Here is a 24,075-nt window from a genome sequence, read left to right as displayed (position 1 = left end):
GAACATAAACATTCTGTAGTTTCCTAGGTCCTTATTTTGTCTCTCTCTCTCTTTTTTTTTAAATAAAGCCTTGGTGACCTATAAATTCCTCTGCATTTGTTGGCTTCTCACATTCTGTTTCTTACAACTTGCCAGGTTACACTCCCCCTGTCTAAGACAATGAATTCTTCTTTAGATCTGTGCCCGCTCATACTGTGTTTTGAATGGCTTCTTAAATTATGGCCCAGAAATTCTATGTAATTAAAAATGTCTCTCAGTACGTTCTGACCTGAAAGACCATGTTTATTCCATTTAGAGAGTAACATATTTAGAGAAGGTCTGGTCTTACTGTTGTTTAAAACAAAAATAAAAAACCAAAAAGCCCAGCCTGCCAATGCCACATATGTACAAATAGAAAAATAACAAAACTCAAGAACCAACTCTGTGTGTATATATGTCTATATGCATCAAAGAAAGATCTATAGGATAACAGAGCATTCACAGTGGTTATTTCTGGGGAGCTGTTAAACCAAAAACATTTATTCTTTTGAGGGTGATGAGTGCTTTGTGATTCCAAATAAAAACCTTATTTCTATAAAAAGTATATACATATACAGAGTATTTTGCCTACAAATTTAGGGAGTTCAGGGATTCTTCTAATAATTTTTTTGACTCAACCCGTGTGTTTTGATATTGCTGTCTAATATCCATCTTAGTTGGTCTGTTTTTAAGTACTGAGAAAACACTTCATCTTTGCGTTTATGATATATACATTGTAATAATATGTATTGAACTTCTACAGTATTGCTTTGAAGCAACCATAAGGGTAATAGAAATGATATTGCCTCTGTCTGCTGCAGAGAAAACTTGTTAATTAAAAGGTTTAACTTATACCTCCTTGAACTTTTTCTTAAAGGCCATTCTACACAAATCATTCTAAAGTCTAGGGAGCCAGTTTTATTGTATATTAAGTGGGACCAACATGTTTTAAGACCAAATTTATGATATGATAGTTATATTTTTTACATGTTAAATACATACTTTGTAGTAAATTGGGTCCTTATGGCAATCAATATTTGGGGGCATAATTTTACTGTTTTAAATTATTATAGAGGCTAATGGTATTATATGTTTGTATATTTATGTTACATTATTGGGTTTAGCTATGATTGATTTTGGTACCAGAAATTCCAATTATAAAATTGTTTCTGTGGGCAAAGGGGATCTATTTTTCAATATCTGTTTAGTGTACTTTCTGGAAATACTTGAGCAAAGTATGTGGAGTTGCTTATATGTTTTTAGCGTGAAACTCCATAGGTAACCAAGAGTCTGTTTTGCCCTTCACAGCTCAAATATTACTTCATACTTTAATCTACCAAGCAAAGGCCCCAAATAAAGCTACCCCTTCTTAAACTAAGACTTAAACTAGTGTTTCATCAGCCTTTATTTCACATTATGTATCAAAGACATTTGTGTATCTAAGGTGTTGTTAAATTGTGTCTAACTCTTGGGATCCCATGAACCATATAGCCAGCCAGGCTCCTCTGTCCATGGGATTTCCCGGGCAAGGACCCTGGAGTGGGTTGCCCTTTCCTTCTACAGGGGATCTTCCCGACCCAGGAATTGAAGCCGCATCTCCTGCATTGGCGGGTGAATTATTTTCCACTGAACTGCCTGGGAAGCCTGTATCTAAGATACTTGGATACATTTACCACGTTCCAGGCTTTGGAGAAGAACCCAAGGCCTGCCTGCAGCACCTTCGGCTACTCTATTAAGGTAGAGTAGTGTCTCTCAGTGGCTGCTCAGGTAGTGTCTCTCATCTCGGGAAGTGTCTCTCAGTGGCAGCTAAGTGTGGGACGCTGCCCACTGTGTATTTGTGTCGTGCCTGTGACACCGTACAGTCGGTTGCCAAAGTTTATGTTCTTTGCTGGGAGCAGCTACACTCCAATCATAATGAGTAAACTCACAACTCATATCTTGGTTTCCAGATACTATTTTCTAATAAAGGGTGCAGTGCTCCTTGGAGACATTGCTAGTTCCAGGGCTGGGGCAGGGAAAATAGAAGGTGAGCCTGGAATATTTTATTGTGCCAGAACGCAAGAAAGTATTCAAAGAATAATGAGGATGCTTCAAAAAGACACAGAAACTAGTTTGAAGAGACTCCCTGTCATTAGTCAAATCTGGATAAATTGAACATTAAAATTAAAATAGACATGATAATTATTGAATAAAATAGGAAGTTATGAACCCAGGCTCATAATAATAAATGCATAAATTGAAATTTTAATGAGAAAGGGAATTTTATATCTCAAAATCTCTCCCCACAAAAAACCCCAAATATTTGTAATTACAAAGGGGAAAATAGTAACTTTACAGTGGAAGAGCCAAGCAGTTACCATTTTAATAAGCTATCAAACGTATCTTCATGGGTAATAGGACAGTTGATAGGGTACAGTGAGAAACAGTTTCATGTCTATGATATTCCTGCCAAGGATGTATAACCCAAATCTAATCGTGAGGAAACATACAAACCTCAATTGAGGGATGTTCTACAAAGTAATTGGCCTGTGGTCTTTAAAGTGTCAAAGTCATAAAGGTCAAGAAAAGACCAGAAAACTGTTCCCAGGTTGAAAGGCTAAACAGACTTGGCACCTAATGCAGTGGGTGATTCTGGTTTGGATCCTTTTGCTGTAAGGACCTCGTTGAGACAACTGATAAAATTTGAATAGATTCCAAGAGTTACAAGGCAATACTGTATCAAGGTTAATTTCTTAATTTTGTTGCTTATATAATATTTAGGAGACTGTAGGAAGTACATATGAAAGGAACATTCTTAAACTTTTTAGTCTCAGGACCCCTTTATACACTTAAAAATTGTGGAGAGTCCCATAGAGCTTTCGTTTATGTAGGATACGGCTATCAATGTTTATTGTATTAGAAAGTGAAGCTGGCTAATTTTTTAAAATAATTTTTTAATTCATGTAAAAGTAATAGCAATAAACCCATTCTGTTAGTGTAATGTATTTTTAGTAAGGACAATAGCTATCTTCTGAAACAACAAGATTCAGTGAGAAGAGTGGTGTTATTTTACATTTTTAAAACTCTCTTTGATATCTGACATAGAAGACAGTTGTGTTTGCAGATCTGTTTCTGCATCCATTATGTGAAAATATGTTCTTCTGGTTGAAGTTTAAAAAGAAAGGGCTTCCATGGTAGGTCAGCTGGTAAAGAATCCACCTGTTTGATTCCTGGGTCAGGAAGATCCCTTGGAGAAGGGATAGGCTACCCACTCTAGTATCCTTGGGCTTCCCAGAGGGCTCAGATGGTAAAGAATCTGCCTGCAGTGCAGGAGACCTGGGTTCGATCCCTGTGTCAGAAAGAAGATCCCCTGGAGGAGGGCATGGCAACCTGCTCCAGTATTCTTGCCTGGAGAATCCCCATGGACAGCGGAGCCTGGTGGTCCATGGGATCACAAAGGGTCAGACAGGACTGAGCAGCTAAGCACAGCATAGCACATGAGAAGAAAATCTGGTTCACATGAATATCTAGTTGGAGAAGAGAAAGTGATTTGGGTAGCCTCTTCAGATAATTGTGGATATTTTTTTTGGTTACTACATCGACATTCCTTAAGTGGAAATTTCTTCAAGGTTAGTTGTGATATGGAATCTGAAAACGTATCAATAAACTTTTCATACTCCATTACCTTAAAATCCACGTCTGTCTCCCACATTGAATAGGTCTTCGTCCATCATGATTTTTTAACTTTATGATTGGTCTTTGGAAAATATTGTTTCCTGAGTTTTGCAAATCTTACAAATGTTGACACTGTTCCCCTCCCTGCACCCCCCTCCCCCGCCGCCAAATTACAATTACTAATATCAGTCCTAATCTCATCAGAAAAAAGAAATCTTTCCTTTCAGTCTCAGGATGGTGGATACAAGTTTTACAGGATTCTAATTTTCATTTAAAATCTCCCATTTTACCATGGACAGTAAATCCCATTGCTTTTCTTAAAGTGTCAGACTAGCTTCATCCGTTTTTAGGATATGTCTGCCAAATCTGAATAAGCATAGTTTTTCTGTCAGTTGTTCTTTGAAGTAAAATGATGCTGCCTGAAAAAAGGGCAGCTAATTCAGCTCACAACTCAATTGTGCTTGCTTTTTCTCAGGACGGCTGTTATACTGGGTACACAGAAAAAGTGCTTTATGTAGACTTCCCATTTTGTCACATGGAACATTAAAAAGATGTATACACAAGGGTAGAGATTTAATAAAAATTATTTTACTGCTTCATATAGGAGCCATTCTTTAACAAAACTGACTTTTTTTCTTTTTTACTGCTGGTATGTGAAGAACACAGTGACTTTTAACATAGTTAGGTTTCTTGAGAAGATTCTAGCAGTTTTACCCACCATTACTTTTGTGCTATTGGTGCAGTTATCACCAACTAAAAAAGGCAAATAATGTCTTAGTAATTTTGACTCTAAAGAGCCATTAGGGTCATGGGTCACTATTTGAGAACGGCTACACTGAAGTATTTATGGGTGATGGAATCTGAATCAACTGAATGAAACATGGTTCAGGAAAAAAAAATTCCTTGTACAGTATTTGCAACTTTGGTTGAGATTATTTCAAAACTAAAAAAAAAAAAACAAACCATAAATAAATGATAGCCTTTCAAATGATGAAGACTGAAATTTATGATGATAGTCATTTGTGAGTTTCAGCAAGATACCAGTAAATTCTTCTGCAGATTAAGTGGCATACGTCATTTAGTAAACTTTTTGGCATCTAGTGATTCTTAGTAAATGATAACTTATGAATTATTACTGTAATAACTGTTATCAGGTATTACTCCTGTTTAGTTGGTAGGCTATTAATTGCAGCCCTAAGCATTTTACATGGTACCTCTGAGTTCCTTAGGACATCCTAGAGTCTAGGTGACTGGTGTCAGATCTGTGTTCTTAGTTCCAATACTATAGGACGAGACTGTGAATCAGCACTTTTGCTTTTACTTCGGTTTAATATGTAAAAACTGTGCTCCTTCTACTTTAAATGAAAAGTGTTGTTTTGTATTAAATAGAAAAATGGTTCTACTCTTGGCAAAATGTTGAACTGTATTGATCTTCAGAGTATTAATTGCCGTAAAGTAATTATTTCAATAGCTAATATTGTAAATTTTATGGTAATTTTTTTCAAAAGTTCCTGGATTGCTTTTGTTTTGACTTTAAAGAAATAAAAGCAACTGTTAAGCTTCTTTTTTCTAAATACCTAAGTGAGAGACCTAGATCTTGAAAAGAATACTTTTTCCTGTGGTGAAATTTCACAAAACCAGAATGGAATCTTGCAGGAACAAAGTGACAGGTTGAAATAAAAAGAGGTCACTTTAAAACAAAAGCAGCACAGTCAGCATTTTTAGAAGAAAGGTACTGTGTGATGTTTGACTTCTAATTAATTTGAACTATCTTTTTATTTGAAAGAAGAGAGAAATGTTATGGAGGGTTACAGAAATATCCCTTTCACTTTGAGTTATATCCCTTTTAGTTCACATATTCTGCATGGGAAATTGGTCAGCTCTGGCCCAGGTCTTACTGGCAGTACTCACTACCTTCTGTGTTCATGAGTTCCGCATGGTGGGTTCAGCCAACCCCAGGATTACGTGGTATGTTTACAATCCTGGGTTGGTAGAATTAGTGGATATGGTCGGCCGAATATGGGACTTGAGCCTCCATGGATTTTTATATTCACAGGGCGTCCTAGAAACAGAATACATAGATACCAAGAGATGAGTTTAATTTCATTTCTCAAGCCAACAAAGAGAGATACCTCAAGAAAAAAAGTTGCTTTTCAAAAGAAAAAAAAGTATTTTATGTGATTTAAAAAAAAATGCTGAGACATAATTGGAGGAATTGTTATATATCTTTATCCCATAGCCCTTCAGGGTATTGATTTTAACTTATCAGAGCTTCTACCTTGGAAGAAAGACAATAGAGGCAGTCATGTTGTGGACCATTGTGGTGGACAAGGATCAGGGTGCTCAGAAGTATGTCTCCAAAGCTTCGGTGAAGTTCTTACTCTTCTCCAGTGGTGGGCTGTTGCTGAGTTGTAGACGGGTGGTTGTATGAAGAGCCTCGGGTAGGAGATGTGGTGAACCTGGAAATGAAGATTGTATTGGGGTGGCCAAAAGGTTTGTTCAAACCTGAGTATAATGGTCCCCGCTTATGTTCCAGGAGCTTGTTGCATCCTTGTGCTCATGTTTAAAACGGAGGTTTCTTGTTCATCTGTGTTGGCTTCTGTTGGCAGGGCCAGATGAGGGTTGATAGGCTATGGGAAGTGGGGAGATGCCTAGATTTATTTCCACAGTTTTACAGAAGCCAGCTGTCTCCCACCCCAGCCTTTTAGAACATCTGTCATTATTCTCTCCTAAGAGCCTTGGCCCAGAGAGCGGCATCTCCTGTCCTGTGTTTATGTACGTGCTTCTATTTTTGACTCACACAGCTTGGTGGTGGTGGTTTGGGGGGCAGTTCATGGAGTCCTCACATCTGGCCCATGGACCTCGTCAAGAGCATGCATAGCCCATAACCTTGGGAAAGGAAATGTGAGGGAAGACTCCTGGATTCTTCTGGGGGAGTTTTCCTCACTATAAAAGGGACCTAAACAAGATGTCCCATTGTTGATTCTGAACGTTGCCTGCATGGACGCTTGGAATGGCAGTGACCCTCTTGAAACCAAGGCAAGAGCCAGTCTAGAGGAATAAGAGAAAGGGTGGAAGGACCCTGGAGCCTTTGTGACATTGTTGAGCAACTAAACAAAACAGATCCAAGTCCTTGTCCTCACAAGCTTAATTCTAGTGGGAGCGGATGGCAATAAACATGTACATTAACAAAGTACATAGATTAGAAAGGGGTATTTGCCGACTAAGGTCCTTCTAGTCAAGGCTATGGTTTTTCCAGTAGTCATGTATGGATGTGAGAGTTGGACTGTGAAGAAGGCTGAGTGCCGAATAATTGATGCTTTTGAACTGTGGTGTTGGAGAAGACTCTTGAGAGTCCTTTGGACTGCAAGGAGATCCAACCAGTCCATTCTGAAGGAGATCAACCCTGTGACTTCTTTGGAAGGAATGATGCTAAAGCTGAAACTCCAGTACTTTGGCCACCTCATGTGAAGAGTTGACTCGTTGGAAAAGACTCTGATGCTGGGAGGGACTGGGGGCAGGAGGAGAAGGGGACGACTGAGGACGAGATGGCTGGATGGGATCACTGACTCGATGGACGTGAGTCTGAGTGAACTCTGGGAGTTGGTGATGGACAGGGAGGCCTGGCGTGCTGCGATTCATGGGGTCGCAAAGAGTCGGACATGACTGAGAGACTGAACTGAACTGAAGCACAATGGGATGAAAAAAAGCAGAGAAGGGGGAGATGGAGTGCAAGAGAGGAGTAGCTGCATTTTTCAAAGGCTGGTCAAGGAAGACTTCTCTGACCCAACAGATGCGGGATCTGGAAGAGCATTTCAGACAGAGGGCATAGAAAGTGCAAAAGCCTTCAGTGTATTTGGAAAAGATTCTGTGTCTACAGAACTTCCAGGACCCCTGTGACCAAGGCTGAGGAGTGACCGGAGAGTAGGTGGGTAAAGATGAGTTTGGTATCAGGCTGATGCTGAAGACTTTGTTACTGTATGTGAGATGGCACCCTTTGGAGGTTTGCAAGGAGGGAAGTGACAGCATCTGACCTATGTTTTAAAAAGAAGACAAGCCCACAATAGGGGCAGCGGAGAAAAGTTAAGAGAAAGAAAACAGTATTGACCGGACTAGAGCAGGATTCAGAGAAATTCAGGTGTAAGTTCAAAGTTTTGTGTATCTGGAAAAACTTGCATCAAAAGCCATTTTATTTATCCTAATGTGACGACATAAGAAAACTTAAAACTTACTTATGCCATATGTATATAAGGCTGTGCCATGTAAGTACTTTCACCAAATCTTCTGAGACCTAAAAGTAAATTTGATTCAGTGGCTGTTAGGTTGCTTTTATTACTAGAGAGAAATTTTCCTAAATGTCAGCATATAGTGGTAGTGTGGAAACAGAGTTTGCTTTTCTTAAATAAATAGATAAATTTTATCTTATTTTACCTCTGGAATAAAGTTTTACTTTCAATAAAAGGTTTCCTTCAGCCTTTTGATTTTAGTCTTTTTTCTTGTGAATTGGTGGCTCTAATAAAGGCAAGAGTTCTTTACTTACTTGTGGTAAATTCTGTGAACCATTTGTGATAAGACATGTTAGACCAGCTATGGGGGAAAACCCTGTATCTGGCTGTCCATTACATGAACACATATCATAACTAATTTATATTCGATCTATAGGTGTACCTTTAACACTAGATGAGGTGTTTTCCAGGTCAATTTTTATCCTCTCTAGTTTATTCATAGATTCCTATCTAGAGTTGATAACTTTTCATTGAGTCTAACTAAGAATAAATCTGTTGTGAACCAGCCGTTTTAGTTTCAGACATAAATCCTTTTAGGTCAAGAACAGAAATCTCTGTGGATTAATGCTGTATATTCTGTGATGAGCCAGCATTGACTTCAAAGGAAGAACATTTTATTTTTGGAAGTAGGGTTTTTAAGTTAATTCTTTGAATTCTCATCCAGTTCCAAAGAATAAACATTCTTAGAGACTTTATGGACTGCCTCCTGTATGCCAGTACATAGTAGTGTTGGTAATATTTTTGTGCCTTTGTGTTGATAGTACTAATGAGTATTAGTACCTTCTAAAAAGCCTCTTGATGAAAGTGAAAGAGGAGAGTGAACAAGTTAGCTTAAAGCTCAACATTCAGAAAACTAAGATGATGGCATCTGGTCCTGTCACTTCATGGGAAATAGATGGGGAAACAGTGGAAACAGTGTCAGACTTTAGTTTTTGGGGGCTCCAAAATCACTGCAGATGGTGATTGCAGCCATGAAATTAAAAGACGCTTACTCCTTGGAAGGAAAGTTACGACCAACCTAGATAGCATATTCAAAAGCAGAGACATTACTTTGCCAACAAAGGTCTGTCTAGTCGAGGCTGGGGTTTTTCCAGTAGTCATGTATGGATGTGAGAGTTGGACTGTGAAGAAGGCTGAGTGCCGAATAATTGATGCTTTTGAACTGTGGTGTTGGAGAAGACTCTTGAGAGTCCCTTGGACTACAAGGAGATCCAACCAGTCCATTCTGAAGGAGATCAGCCCTGGGATTTCTTTGGAAGGAATGATACTAAAGCTGAAACTCCAGTACCTTGGCCACCTCATGCGAAGAGTTGACTCATTGGAAAAGACTCTGATGCTGGGAGGGATTGAGGGCAGGAGGAGAAGGGGATATCCGAGGATGAGATGGCTGGATGGCATCACTGACTTGATGGACGTGAGTCTGAATGAACTCCAGGAGATGGTGATGGACAGGGAGGCCTGTCGTGCTGCGATTCATGGGGTCGCAAAGAGTCAGACATGACTGAGCGACTGAACTGAACTGAACTGACCTTCATTTTCAGAAGAGGATGCAGAGGCCCATAGACTTGCTCAAAGTCATTTAGCAAATAAGTGTGGAAGTGAAATTGATACCCATGTCTCAGTAACCTCACCGTTGATGCCATGTTCTCAGAGCGGCTCACTGGTGAAGGTAGAAATCAACATGACATGTTCCTTCTCATGAATATGCTTTCTCCAGCGCCTCACTTTTCAGTGTGTTATTTCCCTTATCTCCCTTAGCTCTGTTTAGACCTTAATAGTCCTGTGCAAAGTGGAACACAGGTCTTTCTTATGTCACTGTATGGCTCCATTACTGTGCATTTTTTGTGGGCTTTTTAAATGTAGTGACTATTTATTATTAACCAAGTTTCCAAATTCTAATATCATATTCTTTTTATTTCCAGATTAATAATATGGATTTTTTTGTTTTAATAGATCACACTTTACAATATTTTGTGACATAGAGACTTCTTCCAGAAAGAATGAAGTTATCCATTTACAATTAAAATCATAAAGCCAGAGATACTTAAAGAGTATATAGCATGATGATATGAACCATGTTTTCTAGTTTGTATCTAAGGATCTAAAAAGTCATCATTATTGATTTATAGGAGAACTGATTAAGGAACATTCAGGCAACTCTGTGATAACACTGGAATTTTTGTTTCAGAACTATTGTGCTGATTCTATAGCATCTCTTAGATGGTCTCATGATTGCTTAAAATTATCCTGGTCTAAATTTTATCTCAAATTGGGGTGGGGAAAGTGTTTGAAAGAGTAATGTCATCAAATGCTTGAATCTTATTTGCCATATATTAATTTTCCTCTCTCCATTTGTGTTTTTTTTTCCCCTAGGAGAAAAATTCAAAGTGGAAACAAAGACCGTTGCCGTTGACTTTACGTTAGAAGATATTTATGACAAAATTAAAACAAGCTTGGCAGGTCTTGAGATTGGTGTTTTAGGTTTGTATCTCCGTCACATTTATAGATTCTTCTTGCATCTGTTGATTAGTACTGTTTTCATTTTGAATGTTAGGTGTTCAACTGGTGGCCTAACTAGTGAAAAGAAAATTGTCTTATTGATACAAATGATCATTAGATGATATTAATTTATATATGTGTGAATCTTTATGTTTTATGTTGTGTTTTAATGACGACTACAATTTAGGTTGTTTTCTTGGCCTGCTTTATTTCCACTCTTTCATTCTCTCGGTATGTATTTAAATATAGCTATATTATTATAATCTTTTACAGCAGGTGATGCTGACCCATTTTTGTAGTTGAGGAAATAAAGGCTTAGAGGGGTATTTCTTAGCCTTTGTTCAGTATTACCCTCTCCCCAACAAGGAGTCTTTTTAGACATTATTTTCCACTAGTCTTCCCTCCCATGAAATTTTAGTACCACAGATACTCTGTGTATCTTGTTTATGTGCTATACCTGTGCTTTATATACAGAAAGGTTAAGAGCTCACACCACGCCCCCGAAACAATTTTTGCCCACTGAGGGGAGCTATCACCCCAGTCGAGAAGACTTGACTCAGGTGAATGACTTGCCTGAGGTCACACAGAGGCTGAGAACTGCACCTGGGTTTTAGCCACTACAGTAAATCCCCTACCTAAAAACGAGTTCCATTCTGAGAGTGTGTTCCTAAGTCCAGTTAGTAAGTCCACCAAAGTTAGCCTAGGTCCCAGCTAACACAACTGGCTATATAATACTGTACTGGAGTAGGTTTATAATATTTTTCACATAAATGACACGCAAAACACAAACAAGCACAAAAAACAGAGAACATGCTTTTAATCTTACACAGTACCTTGAAAAGCACTGTTGAGTACTGTTGTACTTTTGAACTTTTCAGTAGTGTACTAAAAGTACTTTCGTGCTTTTCAGCAGTGATGTACCTACCAGCCATGTCACTGCTGCTTTAAGCTTGCTTCCGGACATCTCGGGCTTAAAATACAGTTACTGCACGACTGCGCTCTACGCAGTTGTTGTTGTTGTTCAGTCGCCCAGTCGTAGCTGACTCTGCAGCCCCGTGAACTGCAGCATGCCAGGCTTCTCTGTCCTTCACTGTCCCCTGGAGTTTGCTCAGACTCGTGTCCATTGAGTTGATGATGCCATCCAACCATCTCATCCTCTATCAGCCCCTTCTCCTCCCACCTTCAGTCTTTCCCAGCATCAGGGTCTTTTCCAGTGAGTCAGCTGTTCACATCAGGTGGACAAAGTATTGGGGCTTCAGCATCAGTCCTTCCAGTAAATATTCAGGGTTGATTTCCTTTAGGGCTGGAGTGTTATACAAGGCTTTCTTCAGCTGTTCTTTCCTGACCCAGGTATAGAAAGCCTACAGCGTGAGTTTAGGCACAATAGGCAGATCTATGAAGGATGAGGTACAGGGTACCCACTTCCAGAATCCTAGGACTTGTGTCAGTACATAAGCATTAATATTTAGACATAAGAATTGATATTTTCCTGGGCCACGTATGCTAATGGAACCACTGCTTTTGTAGTCCAGCCCGTTAGTAAATTGCAGCCTGCGAGTCAGCAGTTTCCACCCTTCTTTATTCATTCACCAGTCAGTGAACTGGAGATACAACAGTGAACAAGAAAGCACCTAGCTTTATGTAGTATAATGTTCTGAATGGAAAGACGACCCTGATCAAAAATAGTTATCTGTGGGATAAGTGTTGAGACAGTGAGGGCAGGGTGTAATGAAGAGGATAAAAGGAATGGGAGAGTTGATATGGGAAATAATAATGGTGACTTGGCCTCGCCGGTAGGGTAGGAAAAAGGACGATTCCAGGAATAGGAAGGGAGACAAGGAAGCAGGACTCTGCATGTGAGCGACGCAAGAGAACTCTTGATGACCTTCAGGTTTCTGGCTTGAACACCTGTGTCGGTAATACCATCTAAGAAATGGGGAATCCTAGAAAGGGAAGCTTTTTGGGAACAAGGATCGTTTAAGTTTGGGGTTCTTCTAGGATGCCCAAATGGGTTCTTTTTTAATTATTATTTTTTTGAGTATAGTTGCTTTACAGTACTGTGTTAGTTTCTACTGTACAGCGCAGTGACTCGGCTATATGTGTACGTGTATCTCCTCTGTTTTGGATTTCCTTCCCACTTAGGTCATCATGGAGCACTGAGTAGAGTTGCCCACAGTAGACAGTAGGTTCTCATTAGGTGTCTCTTTTGCATACAGTACTGTATATATGGGCTTCCCTGATGGCTCAGTGGTAAAAAATACGTCTGCCAGTGCAGGAGATTACCTGCCAGTACCAACCCAGGGTTCGATCCCCGGGTCAGGAAGATCCCCTGGAGAAGGAAATGGCACCCCACTCCAGTATTCTTGCCTGGGAAATCCCATGGACGGAGGAGCCTGGTGGGCTACAGTCCATCGGGTGACAAAAGAGTCAGATACAATTTAGCAACAAAACCACCACAACAGAAGTGTATTTATGTCAATCCCAATCTCCCAATTCATCCCCTCCCCACCAGGTGGGGTTGTCAAGTTGGTAGCTGGACATATGAGTCTAGTTTTCAGTAGAGCTCTGAACTAGAGATAGAGCTTAGAGGTCAGTCATCTCTGAGTAGTTGTCTCATTGGAGAAAGGAGACTGGAGCTAATCCAAGGAGAATGGAGAGAAAGTAAAGAGGAAAACTGGGACAGAGCTCTGTGTCATCACGGGCTGCCTGGAACTAGTGTGGAGGAGGGGTAGTTTTTTGCACAAGTTCAGCACTGTCCACTGGAAATATAATGCAAGCCAGGTATGTGATTTTAACCTGTCTTATAGCCACATTTTTAATAAATGAAAAGGAACAAATGAAACTAATTTTAGTAATGTATTTTATTTTAACCCACTGTATCCAAAGTAGTATCACTTTACCAAGTAGTCCACATAACACTTTCGGAAACATTTTATATTCTTTTTCTCATACCAAGTCTTCAAGTCATAGGGTGTGTTTTACATTTATAACATTCTCTCAGTTCAGACTAGCTGCATTTTAAATGTTCGGTAGCCACCCATACCTAGTGAAAGTGTTAGTTGCTCAGTAGTGTCTGACTCTTTGTGACCCGGTGGCCTCTAGCCTGCCAGGCTTCTCTATCCATGGAGTTCTCCAGGCCAGAACACTGGAGTGGGCAGCCATTCCTTCCTCTCCAGGGGATCTTCCTGATCCAGGGATCGAACCCTGGTCTCCTGCATTGCACGCAGATTCTTTACCATCTGAGCCACACACATGCCTAGTGATAGACATCTGTCTCCAGTTCATCTTGGCTCGCTCTCATCCTCAGTTTGTGTGGGAGAGCCATAAATATAACTGTGAGGTTTTTCTTACGCTTTGACATGGCTTTTAACCTGGGCAATTTTGCAGTGTCTGGCAATATCCAGACACATTTCTGGTTGTCACTAATTGAGGAGAGAGGAGGAGGCTCTGTTGGCCCCTGTGCAGGGCGGGAGGGAATGGTGGTAAACGCGCTCAAGTGCTTGGATAGACTCCCTCCACAAAGGATGATCAGGCTGAAATCTCAGCAGTGCTGAGGTTGAGGTTAAAATCTTAACAGTGTGGCTCTGAAGTTATACTGTAATTAAACGATTTGGTTGAATACTTACTTGGGCCCCCACACACATACACAGACAACTTAAGTTTTCAGTTCTAGGTTGGTTACAGCTCAGTAATAAAAATAATTAGAGCTAATGCTCCTTTAAAGTTTATAGCAGCACTTTCACATTCATTATACTATTAATTGGCTATACACTTGGTTTTCTTCCTACTCTGTCAGAACTATCTCCTTAATCATAAGCTTTGTATAATTATTATTGACATTTATTAGCAGATATATTGCATTGTAATTTTAATTTGCCAAGATTTTTGAGGAAAATATTAAAATGTCCTTATGAGCTAAATTTTATCTTACTACTAGGTCATATTTCAACCTAAATCTTATAGTTCTTTCTCTAGTGTGGGTGTTACCATCTAGAACTTGTGGGAGGGGTCTGGTGTTGATTTTTTATATTATTATTATTACCTGAACATATAGCCCCTTCACTTTCTTCCCTCTTCCCCACCCCAGTCCAGATCCCATTATACCCCCACCTCTGTCTAAGAAGGGTAAAATAATTTATCCTCCTTCCTCCTCTGCTTAATGTCAGTCTTACCTTTATAATATTACCTAAAATAACAAGCATATACATTGATTTCTAATAAGATTTAGCAATTAACCCATATTAAGTCATAAGAAAGATTTTTTTTTCTGCTGAAGAAATTTTAATGAAACCAGTAATGATAAAAAGAAATAAAAATCACCAAGGTATATTCCATTTGTTTGAATAGCATTGACCACTAAAAGCATAGTCAGTGCTTAATAGAGAATTTCTGTTTTCAAAATTGCAATAGAAAATGCTATGTGTTAGGAAAGAAATATTAATTTTTCAATAAGATAAGTGGGGGAAAATATGGCCAGGAATTCTGTGAATTCGTACTGAAAGCTCACCATAACTTGATCAGATTGCAAATGTGTAAGGTTGAGACGATGAACTCTTTACTCTTTTGGGTAAAATAAGCAAACATTTCCTGTCTTCTCAGGCAAATGCCAAGAAACACAGATTTAAGAAAACTTAAAAACAAACTCCAGCTATTTAGAGAAAATGACATCAGTCCTGCTTTCAGTGAGCAAACAACTGGTTAACAGAATGTGACTGTTAGAATGCTCAGTCGATTGCTCAAGAGGGACTCTCATGTGTGTTCCAGATTGGTTGGAGGACATGCGCTACATCACAGACGGCGTGCTCTACCAGGGCCAGGGGAGTAGGCTTGGTTTTGGAGTATGCCACTGACAACGCTTGTTTCAAATTCCACTCTGACTTTTTTTTAACTTTTAAAATAGCGGCATTCTTTATTCTAGAGGCAACAATAGAAAGGTCCTTCTGGAAAAAGATGCTTAGTTTGTCATTCATTAAAAAAAAAAATCAACCATAGGTTTTTTCAAGCTTTTCATGCATCCTGGACCAAGAGTTTCCCTATGCCGAGTGCTGTGAAGGTCCTTTCCACCCATAGGCCATTATTTATGTAACTTGTAGAGTCCAGAAAATCTGTTGGTGCCGGGTGTCGATATGTAATGGCTTAGGGTCTTAGACCTGTTGATTACCCATCAACTTTTTTCTGTCTCTACACAGTGCCCATAATTATATTAAGAGGCATCTTTTAAATAACAACCGTATATATAGACAATAAAAGTCAGTTGATTGCAAAATCTGAGATAGACATTATTCTCTTTTCTTCCTGTGCCCTTCATAAATAAATAATTGTCCTATTAATGTATTTGGTGGGTCATTTTTTAATTGGTATCTTCCCTTCTCAGCTGAATGCAAAATTTCTCTTGATTATCCTTACCTATGCAGCCTTATGGATTATGGGAAAAACATCAGAAGCATTTGTGTTCTGTTTTTCCCCCTACAACTTAGTATTTGTTCTGGGATGGAAAATAGTTGAGTGTTGGGAATTAAGTATCTTAAAAGATAGTTTGAGCAGAGATTAATAGTTAAGATCAGTCCTGTAACTGTAACTGTTTATATTTAATTTTCAAAGCTTCTTAACAAAAGACCAAAAATATTATTAGCTGCTTGGGGGAAAGGACCAGTTAGCTTCAAAATGGCAAACTCCCAGGGAATTAGTTTGGTTGAGATCTCTAGAAGGCTTCATTATAGTTCAGTCCCCAAAGTGTCAGGAAACAGATGGCTGAGAGTGGGGACCACAGGGCGGTAGGAACTGGGCTGAGGAAAACTTTTCTAGGAACCCTAGGAGGGGAGAAATCTTAAGCACTTTGGGAAGTTATTATGTGGCTTCTCAGTCCCAGTTGATGAAGGAAATTACAAGTAGAAGAGTCTTGCTGCTTTTTCAGAGGGTTTTAAAATATGTAAAGCTACAGATGATCTTCTTGCCATTCTCAGGAACTTTACTATTTAGAAATTAGTGTTAAAGTGCCTTCTTTTGAAATGTAAATGTCTCAGGAAGAGCAGTGACATCTTCATTTACATCTTATTGGTATTAGTGTATTCAGTTTACTGCCTACTTGCTGGATCAGTCACCTTGAGGAATGACTATTTCAGTTAATGAAAGATGTGGAGAAATCATTTTGAAATGAAGTATCGAGGCTTAAAGAGCTAACTGTAGTGGTAGGCTGATGAATAGTGGGGGTGCTTAGGTGGTGGTGGTGATTTAGTTGCCAAGTCATGTCCAGGTCTTGTGACCCCATGGACCGTAGCCCACCAGGCTCTTCTGTCCATGGGATTTCCCAGGCAAGAATACTGGAGTGGGTTGCCATTTTGTTCTCTAGGGGATCTTTCCAACCCAGGGGTCAAACCTGGGTCTCCTGACTTGCAGGTGGATTCTTACTGATGGAGCTACCAGGGAAACCCAAGGGTGGCTAGAGAGGGGACGAAAAATAGAAGGGCAAGATAAGGTTAGTTGAGAGAGCACCAGTGATAAACTTTGGATGTCTGGAAACACCCTTCTTTCCTTTTCCTTTTTTTTTTTTTACCCCTTGCCCTGTAGCCCAGGTATAAAATGACTCTGGCTCAAGAAAGGACAGAGGCTTTTGTTTTAGTATGCAAGAAAGGATTAGAGGAGCATGGTAGGATGGTAGTTTGTAGAGAGGGTGAATTTACTCTATTATGCCAGGATATAATTTTCATGCCTTCTTGGAGTTTGGGACATTTCTGAAACTTCTCTTTTCTCATACATTCAGGTTCTGTCCCAAACCACCAGAGTTAGTGTAGACCCCACAGGTACAGTGACACAGTCCCCAAATAGACTGTGCTCGCTTCAGACACGAACTGTAAGTTTGAAGGTCCCCAGGCCACCTGCACTTCTGACCAACTGGCCACAAATTTGTGGTTTCCCATGACCCTTTCAGGTGCAGCAACTTGCTGTACTTAAAATTACAGTTTTCTTGTGAAGGATACAAATCAGGAGCAGCCAAACGAAGAGACACAAAGGGTAAGTCCGAGAGGGGTCCAGACGCAGAGTTTCTGTGCCCTGGCCTTGTGGGGTCAGGACTCATCACCCTTTCCACACACCAGGAAGCTCCATCGAGCTCAGGGTCCAGAGTTTTTATTGGGGTTTCATTATTTAGGCATGATTAATCAAACCTTTGGCCAAGTGATTCAACTCAATTTCCAGCCCCCATCCCTTTTCCACAGGTGGGGCTGGCTAAAAGCCCCAACTCTAGTCACCAGTGGCTAACCCCAGGTTTTTTGTCTCGTTAGCTTAAACTCAGATATGATCCAAAGGTCCCGCCATGAATAACAAAGACATTCCAAGGGTTTAGACATTTCTATTCAGGAATCTGGGACAAGGACCAGGCAAACTATATCATACAGAATTCTTCATAATACAGCCTTTTTCCTTTTTTAATTGTTTGTTTTCCTCTCCCACCCTACACTCCCTGCCCCCCTGCTACAGGCAGATCCTATTTTTTTTAAAAAATAATTTTATTTAGTTAGTTATTTTGGGCCGCACTGGGTCTTTTTGTTGCTGTGTGCACGCTTCCTCCAGTTGCGGTGAGCAGGGGCTTCTCCTCTTTGCTGCCATGCTGTTCCCGGCGGTGGCGTCTCCTTATGCAGAGCCCATCTCGGTGCGCAGGCGTCCGTCGCTGTAGCGTGTGGGCTCGGTAGTCGTGGCTCACAGGTTTGGTTACTCCATGGCGTGTGGAGGCCTCTGGACCCGGGATTGGACCCTCGTCTCCTGCATTGGCAGGCGGAGTCCCATCCACTGTGTCATCAGGGAAGTCCCTTCCTGTGTGTTGATAGTTGTGCCCCAACTCATTCAACAAGTAAAATTGCGGAGAGATAGCAGTAAGCAAAACTGATACTGTTTTTGCTTTCATGGAAGACAGCCACTGAGCAAGTAATTAGGAATATGTTTCATGTAATGAAAGAGTAAATTGCCGAGAAGGCTAAGAGTGTCAGAGAGGATCTCTCCGAGAAAGTAATATTTAAGTTGAGACCTGAAAGCTGATTAATCCTGCAAGAAAAGATGTTTCCAGGTAGAAGAAACAGGATGTATAAAAACCCTGAGGTGAATGTGCTTGGCAGGTTGGAGGAGCTGACAGAAGGTCTGTAAATCTAGAGCACAGATTGTACTGCTAGAGTCTGGAGATTAAGTGACACCACAGAAGGCTTAGAAATCCAGGTTGATACGTTTCGACTTTTTGACAGGACAGTGTAGACACTGTACAGTTGTAAGCGGTTGATACCATTCTAGCATTTTAGATCCTTCTGACTCCCGAGTATAAGAGTCAAGGATTGATGCCGAGACTGATGAGGCTATTTCAGCAATGAAATATAGGATAAGGGTGGCTTATGTTAGAATGATGGCGGTGGGAATGGATAGAAGTGAATTGACTGGAGATATGTTTAAATGGAAGTAGGACTAGCTTCCGATGAGGTCCTCATCAGAGGTCTTGCCTGACTGAGGAGTCAAGAATAGTAGCAATTTGCTTTTAATTATTATTGCCGAGATTCACAAAGGGTTTTTATATGCCATGCACCATGCTAATGAATCTCATTCAATCCCCAACAATCCTATAAGATAGATATTAATATTTCTATCCCATTTAACAGACAAGAAACAGACTTACAGTGATTAAATGCGTTGTCCAGGATTATTTTGTTGTTTAGTCGCTAAGTCGTGTCAGACTCTCTGTGACCCCGTGGACTGCAGCATGCCAGGCTACTCTGTCCTCCACTGTCTCCTGGAGTTTGCTCAAATTCATGTCCACTGAGTCAGTGATGCTACCTGACTATCTCATCCTCTTTTGTCCCCTTCTCCTTTTGCCTTCAGTCTTTATCAGCATCGGTCTTGTCCAATGAGTCAGTTCTTTGCATCAGGTAGCCAAAGTCATTCAAAAGCAGTCCAAGATTATACAATTACTAATTAGCAACTTTCACGTCAACTTGAGTAGCTGGGGGCTATTTCTCTAAGACAAGAGACCATGGACCAGGAGCAATTCTGTAGAAAACAATGATGATTTCATTTTGAGTTATGTTAAACTTGAGAAAGCTGTGAGAAAGCAAAGTGGAGATTCAAGTAGACAGTGGGATCTGGTGTAAACGCCCTCCTTTGGGCTGAATGAAGCAGAAGCCTGATGCAGCCAATCATGGCAAGCAGAACAGGTACATGGAATTTTTAGGAGACTCATCAGGAACGTTATTAGACTAAGTATAGTGCCTTATGGGCTTCCCTCGTAGCTCAGTTGGTAAAGAATCTGGCTGCAATGCAGGAGGCCCCGGTTCAATTCCTGGGTCAGGAAGATCCCCTGGAGAAGGAAATGGCAAGCTACTTCAGTATTCATGCCTGGAGAATCCCATAGACAGAGGAGCCTGATGGGTAGAGTCCATATGGTCCCAAAAAGTAGGACATGACTGAGTGACTTTCACTTTCATAGTGCCTTACAGTTCCATCAGATGTATTGAACAAGATTGGATTTCTAAAGTGAGAATAAGGTTGAATTCAAATATATTTCCTTTTACTCAAAACCCACTAGTGATATTAATTAAAGCAAAACCTGTAGCTTAAAACTGGGCAATTATCTGTGATTTCAGAAATGTAAGCAGAACCATCATTCATGAACTGACACACATTCCGCCCGTTCACTGAGCTTTAACTACCAGCCCTCTCCCATCCTTCTGTCCTCATTCTCTCTTCCAACTTGATGGATGGCAAATCTTACATGGTTTTGTAATGAGCATCACGTAGCAGTTTGTAATTAAACAGTGGAGCTGAAATGTTCTGTTGTGTTGCTTCTGACTCAGTCTTAATTTTTCAATTTCTGAGTAAAAGCGCTGTAGATTTAAAGCCTTGTAAACTCTCTTTTATTTAGAAATTGCTACTCACAAGTGTAGGAAAACTGTAAAGTTTGCAAAATGTTTTACTTGCTGTTCCAAATATCATCTGTCAGAGTCTGAACATGTGCTAGCTCCAGCAATATGTTAAATAAGGCAAAGAAGGAATTTTCTTTGCATCACTTTCCAAACTCCGCAGACTGTAAGATTAGATTACTTGAATGAAGTAAAGAGGGAACAGTTAGGATAAATTCAATCCGTGTAAAGTTATTCTGGTTAACTCTTGCCTAGGGCTCTCTTTTAGATGGATCTTCCACTTCAATGCTGGTTATGTACAATAAAAACGGAGACCTTGACTTGTGCTGCAGCCCCAGCCCCTACCCTAGTGTTGGGTGCAAAATAGGAGTTCAGTAAACCCTTGTTGAATAAGTGACCGCACAGCAATAACAACTCTTACTCTCCGCTTATTAACAGACTAGTGTATTCCAAGCATTAGTCGCTCACATAAGAGTTGTGTCCAACTCTTTGTGACCCCATGGACTGTAGGCTGCCAGGCTCCTCTGCACATGGAATTCTCCAGGCAAGAATGCTAGAGTGGATTGCCACGCCCTCCTTCAGGGTATCTTCCCGACTCAGGGATCCAACCCAGGTCTCCTGCATTGCGGGCAAATTCTTTACCGTCTGAGCCACGGGGGAAGCTACCAGGGAACCCCACCACTGCCACACTTTTGAGGGGTTTCACTTGGGATTCTCTGGTAGCTCAGATAGTAAAGAATCTGCTTGCAATGCAGAAGAGCTGGGTCTGATCCCTGGGTCGGGAAGATCTGGAGAAGGGAATGGCTACCCACTTTAGTTTGGGTGGGTAACCTGGAGAATTCCATAGACACAGTATGTTCCAGGCTTTGGGTTAAACATTTTATGTGTATTATCCCATTTAATGCTTAAATTGTTATGCCTAGTTTATATATAAAGGTGATGAGGAAACCGAGGCTTGCTGGAGTGAAATCACCTGCATCTTATTAGGACCTGGTAGCTACAGACAAATCTGGGTCTGTTGGACTCTGAGATCCATCCCCTCCTGGTTCGAAAGCTTAAAATAAGAGAAGTTTCTCTCCACTCATGGTGTTATTTGGGTCTACATTTTTAAAAATTCAGTATCTTTTGCAATAAAGTGAGGTGGCAGCAGTTTTTAAAATTCAGTTTTTTATGAATGAACTGCATTAGCGTATCCAACTACAAATGTGACAAAATGTAAACTTAGTGTCATGTTTTCTACTTTGATGTGATGAGAGAGAAATAGAGAAGACTACATTATTTGTTATGTATTAGGAAACCCTGTCATTAGGCAGTGAGTTTTTAAACTGCCTTAATGTCTTATGTGTGATTAATCTGGCAGAGGCAGCAGGTTGAAGGTGGTCTGTGTGTGGTTACCCATATCTGTTACTCTTGTGTTCGTTCAGATGGACTTTAATTCTCTAGCAATTTATTGTCATTTGCTCCTCCCTCATGCCCAACCCAGATGCCAGAAATTGAATTTCCTAATGACATCATTATCTCTACAGCAGCTGGTTTTGATAAAGGATGGCAAGTCCAGTAAGGGTAGAAGCAGCAGAAAATGAATTCAGAAGAAACAAATCTTGTGTATGTTCTCGTCATTTTTTAAAAGTATGATAGGTAGAAATAATTTTTAAACAGCAGTATGGTGTAATTTAGAATATTTATATAACATTCAGAAATACTCTGTGGATTTTCCGAGCCTTTAAAATATAATGCTTTCCAGTTTCGGTGGTTTTGAAAGTTCTGGATGGCAGACATGGAGAGAGCACTGTCGAACCTGGCACACTGACAGTTCCTCTCTGCAGGGGTCCACCACCTCCTCCTCTTTCCACTTACCTTGTCCTTGTTCTTGGCCTGTCTTCACCTCTGTTCTCCGTCTGCCTCATCTCTTCCGTTGAGCTCTTCCCAATCTTAGAATTCCACTGAGAAATGGATGGGAAAGAGTTTCTATCTGTTCATGGTCCTGTGATGATTGTCGGGGTAGTGCTCGGAATTCTGAGATTACATGTACATTTAACACCTTGTTTTCTGAAAGACATGGTGTGTTACATGAGTTAAAAGGGTTTTTCAGGTCATTGAACAAAAATTTCAATCTGCCTCTGGTGCCTGACGTGAGGAATTCAAGGAAACTCACTAATGAACAAATATTTAATGCTAATTTAAAACGCTACCGTTTAAACGGGATTTTCAATTATCTGAATGATGTTGGAACAACTTGTGGCATTGTTTGGTTTGGCGAATCCTGTAATGAATCTTGTAATATAAGAAGATGGTATTGCATGTACCCATTCTTAATGAGATTAAATTATAATGGAAATATTTCCACCCTTCCCTCCTACCCAAAGCCTGTTTTCTTCCTTTTCCAAGTCCCTGCTTGTTTGGTTGCCTTTTCCGCCTGCTGTCTGGTTGTTGCTGCCACCTAACGTCTCGAAATAAAATTGCAATGAGTTTACTTTTTCCAAAAGATTCTCACTGTTGTGCAAGTTTATGGAAATAACATTTGAGAGCAACAGTTGTTTTTCTTGAACTCTTAAATAATAGCACTATGCAGTGATTACTTACTATGGAGAGAATACAGGTAGCATATCTTCCACCAGCAAAAGGTCTGACTAATAAGATAGCAAGAGATTTAAGAGTAAAGGACCACTTACCAGTGTGACCTTGGCATGTATTTCCCCTCATAAAGTCAGGCTCAGTGCTCTGAAAGGTCTATTCCAGTTTTAACACTTTTTTTTTTTCCTGTGTTTATTTTTGATTATAAAAGCATAGCCCTTATACATAATACCATTTATTTTTTTGGATTAAAGGTCTCTGTTGACTGTGTTTTCTTTTAGAATTGTGTAACTAGATGATCACATTTTCACCATGTGAGTAGATAGCTGTGATGTCTTTCCTTTGTTCAATTAGATCTGAAGGCTTTGTGTTGTAGACACAACCTTACCCAGAGTATCACTTCTTTGCTTAATTAGTTATGTTTGGGCATCCTTAGCTTGACTTTGGCCCTTGTAACACAAGTTGGCAAGATGGCAAAAGTTAATGGTGTTGCTTACAGAGTTCCTGGGTTTTTTTTTTCCTTCTAAATCCAAATCCCAGACTGTAAAAGATTTATAGTAACACTGTTCAGTTTTCTTCAGCAGTTTGAAAAGGAACGTTAGTATTTCCATTGGCTAGAAAGAGACGTAGAATCTAGATCTAGATTCTAGATCCAGAGACCTACAGCTAGAAGGTTTTCTAGATACAAGAGAGTGAAGAGAGATGAAGTTCACAGTGTGTGATGGAATCTTCTTTCCCGAAGAACATTACAGTTCGGCAAAAACCTTTCCTTGAGGACTCCTGTAATCTTACACTGACTTTCTAAAGAATAGTTTAACATTTTAACAGATCTTTTGGTTGTTGCTATTTCTCTGTAAATAAGTCATTCATCCTTTATAACCTTGTGGATGGTTAAGGCGAAGTCGAATGAACACAAACCCGCACCTTCAACTAGTTTTGCTGATCTTTAAAGAATTGATTCCTAGAATCCCTGGTGGGTGGAGAACATTTTGAATAAAATAAAAATGGATTTGAACCTGCTGTTATTTTTCTGTTTAGATACCATCCCTATTCAGATGGTCATGAATCTTAATTAAATACAGTTTGCTTTGCTACTGTCCTTTGCTTACAGATTTTTCAGACAGGTTTCAGTGATCTTGTTCAAGCCATCC

At 40.0% G+C, this 24,075-nt stretch overlaps 1 protein-coding gene across 1 annotated transcript in view; it reads left to right on the top strand.

Moving 5' to 3' along the window:
- HSD17B12 (hydroxysteroid 17-beta dehydrogenase 12) overlaps window positions 1-24,075 on the top strand; it is a 169,029-nt gene that overhangs the window by 94,923 nt on the left and 50,031 nt on the right. The window contains exon 4 of the mRNA XM_005690127.3: window positions 10,332-10,439. Within this exon, the coding sequence (XP_005690184.1) occupies window positions 10,332-10,439 (108 nt within the window). The remainder of the gene's footprint in view (window positions 1-10,331; window positions 10,440-24,075) is intronic.

This window comes from Capra hircus, chromosome 15 (assembly GCF_001704415.2).
Source record: "Capra hircus breed San Clemente chromosome 15, ASM170441v1, whole genome shotgun sequence".
NCBI classification, from domain to species: domain Eukaryota; kingdom Metazoa; phylum Chordata; class Mammalia; order Artiodactyla; family Bovidae; genus Capra; species Capra hircus.
The sequence above is the reverse complement of the archived record's forward strand: the minus strand, read 5'-3'. Positions and strand labels throughout refer to the sequence as shown.